Raw genomic sequence first — 1,732 nt, forward strand, 5'->3', positions numbered from 1 at the left:
CCCCCCCCCCCTGCGCCGCCCCTTCCTCCCCCCCGCCGCTGAACGGCACGGGCAACGAGACGGCCGGGCCCGAGCTGCCCGACCCCCTGGGGGGGCTGCTGGACGAGGCCATGCTGGATGAGATCAGCCTGATGGACTTGGCCATCGAAGAAGGGTTCAACCCCGTGCAGGCCTCGCAGCTGGAAGAGGAGTTCGACTCCGACTCAGGGCTTTCTTTAGATTCTGGTCACAGCCCGGCTTCTCTGAGCAGCTCGGAAGCCTCGTCTTCATCCTCCTCTTCCTCCTCTTCCTCCTCCTCCTCGTTTTCCGAGGAAGGCGCCGTGGGCTACAGCTCGGACTCGGAGAACGTGGACTTTGAAGAGGCAGAAGGGGCGGTTGGATACCAGCCAGAGTACAGCAAGTTCTGCCGCATGAGCTACCAGGACCCGTCTCAGCTCCATTACTTGCCTTACCTGGAGCACGTCGGCCACAACCACACCTACAACATGGCACCGGGGACCCTGGATCCAGAGGAGCCCAAAGCTCCCGGGGCGGGGAAGAAGAGCAGCAAGGAGAAACCCTCTGAATTCCTGGATAAACAGATGAGCCGGGACGAGCACCGAGCCAGAGCCATGAAAATCCCCTTCACCAACGACAAGATCATCAACCTGCCCGTGGAGGAGTTCAACGAGCTGCTCTCCAAGTACCAGCTGAGCGAGGCTCAGCTCAGCCTCATCCGTGACATCCGCAGGCGAGGGAAGAACAAGATGGCTGCTCAGAACTGTCGCAAGAGGAAGCTGGACACCATCCTCAACTTGGAACGGGACGTGGAGGACTTGCAACGAGACAAGTCCAAACTGCTCAGGGAGAAGGTGGAATTCCTCAAATCCATCCGTCAGATGAAACAAAAAGTGCAGAACCTTTACCAAGAAGTGTTCGGGAGGCTGAGGGACGAGAACGGGCAGCCCTACTCCCCCAGCCAGTACGCCCTGCAGTATGCCAGTGATGGCAGTGTCATCTTGATACCCAGAGCCGTGGCCGACCAGCAGGCCCGGAGGCAGGAGCGCAAGCAGAAGGACCGGAGGAAGTGACCTGGGAGGTGGGAGAGGAGCAGGATGAGCTCCTGGGAGAGCTGGAGAAGGGCCGAGCCTGGAAGGACTGAGAGGAACTTTCACGCCTTCTTATCCGATGTATCTTTCTCGAAAAACCAACCAACCAACCACAAACATTAAAAACAAACCTGTGACTTCAGGGGGGGGGCCCGGGAGAGGCCCACAGGCTGTGAGGGGTCCCCCCACGACAGAGAGAGAGAGGGGGGGGACAGGACCCTGCCCCGGGATCCTCCTGGGGACACGAGCTGGCATCGAGATGGGCAGAGGTGGAGAAACTACTGTTAGGAACTGGCTTTAAATAAGAAAACAAAACAAAAAAAAGAGATTTAAGCAAACAGACTTTAAAAAAAACAAGTTATAGGAGAGACATTTTTCTGAACTTCCAAAGTTCTGTGATTTCAGGTAGTTGGGTTTATGATTATTATTATTTTTTTTTTCCCCTTGTTTTGTTTCTTTCTTTGTTTTTTTCCCCCCAATCCTTTTCCTTGAACCCCTTTTGACATCGGTGTGTGTGTGATTCCAGATGAACCAACATCCCTTCCTCCCTCAGACCAGTGCCCACGTGGAGGGGGTTTGACTCCCATTAACCCTCTCCAGCCCGAGGGAGCTCGGAGGAGGAGGAGGAGGAGGAAGAACCCTGG

General features: G+C 56.1%; 1 protein-coding gene across 1 annotated transcript in view; it reads left to right on the forward strand.

Moving 5' to 3' along the window:
• NFE2L1 (nuclear factor, erythroid 2-like 1) overlaps positions 1–1,176 on the forward strand; it is a gene marked incomplete at its 5' end in the record, with an annotated part of 1,480 nt that extends 304 nt beyond the window's left edge. The window contains one exon of the mRNA XM_008941844.1: positions 33–1,176. Within this exon, the coding sequence (XP_008940092.1) occupies positions 33–1,070 (1,038 nt within the window). The remainder of the gene's footprint in view (positions 1–32) is intronic.
• Positions 1,177–1,732: the final 556 nt, after the last annotated feature.

Source organism: Merops nubicus, unplaced genomic scaffold (assembly GCF_000691845.1).
Source record: "Merops nubicus isolate BGI_N331 unplaced genomic scaffold, ASM69184v1 scaffold22226, whole genome shotgun sequence".
Classification (NCBI taxonomy): domain Eukaryota; kingdom Metazoa; phylum Chordata; class Aves; order Coraciiformes; family Meropidae; genus Merops; species Merops nubicus.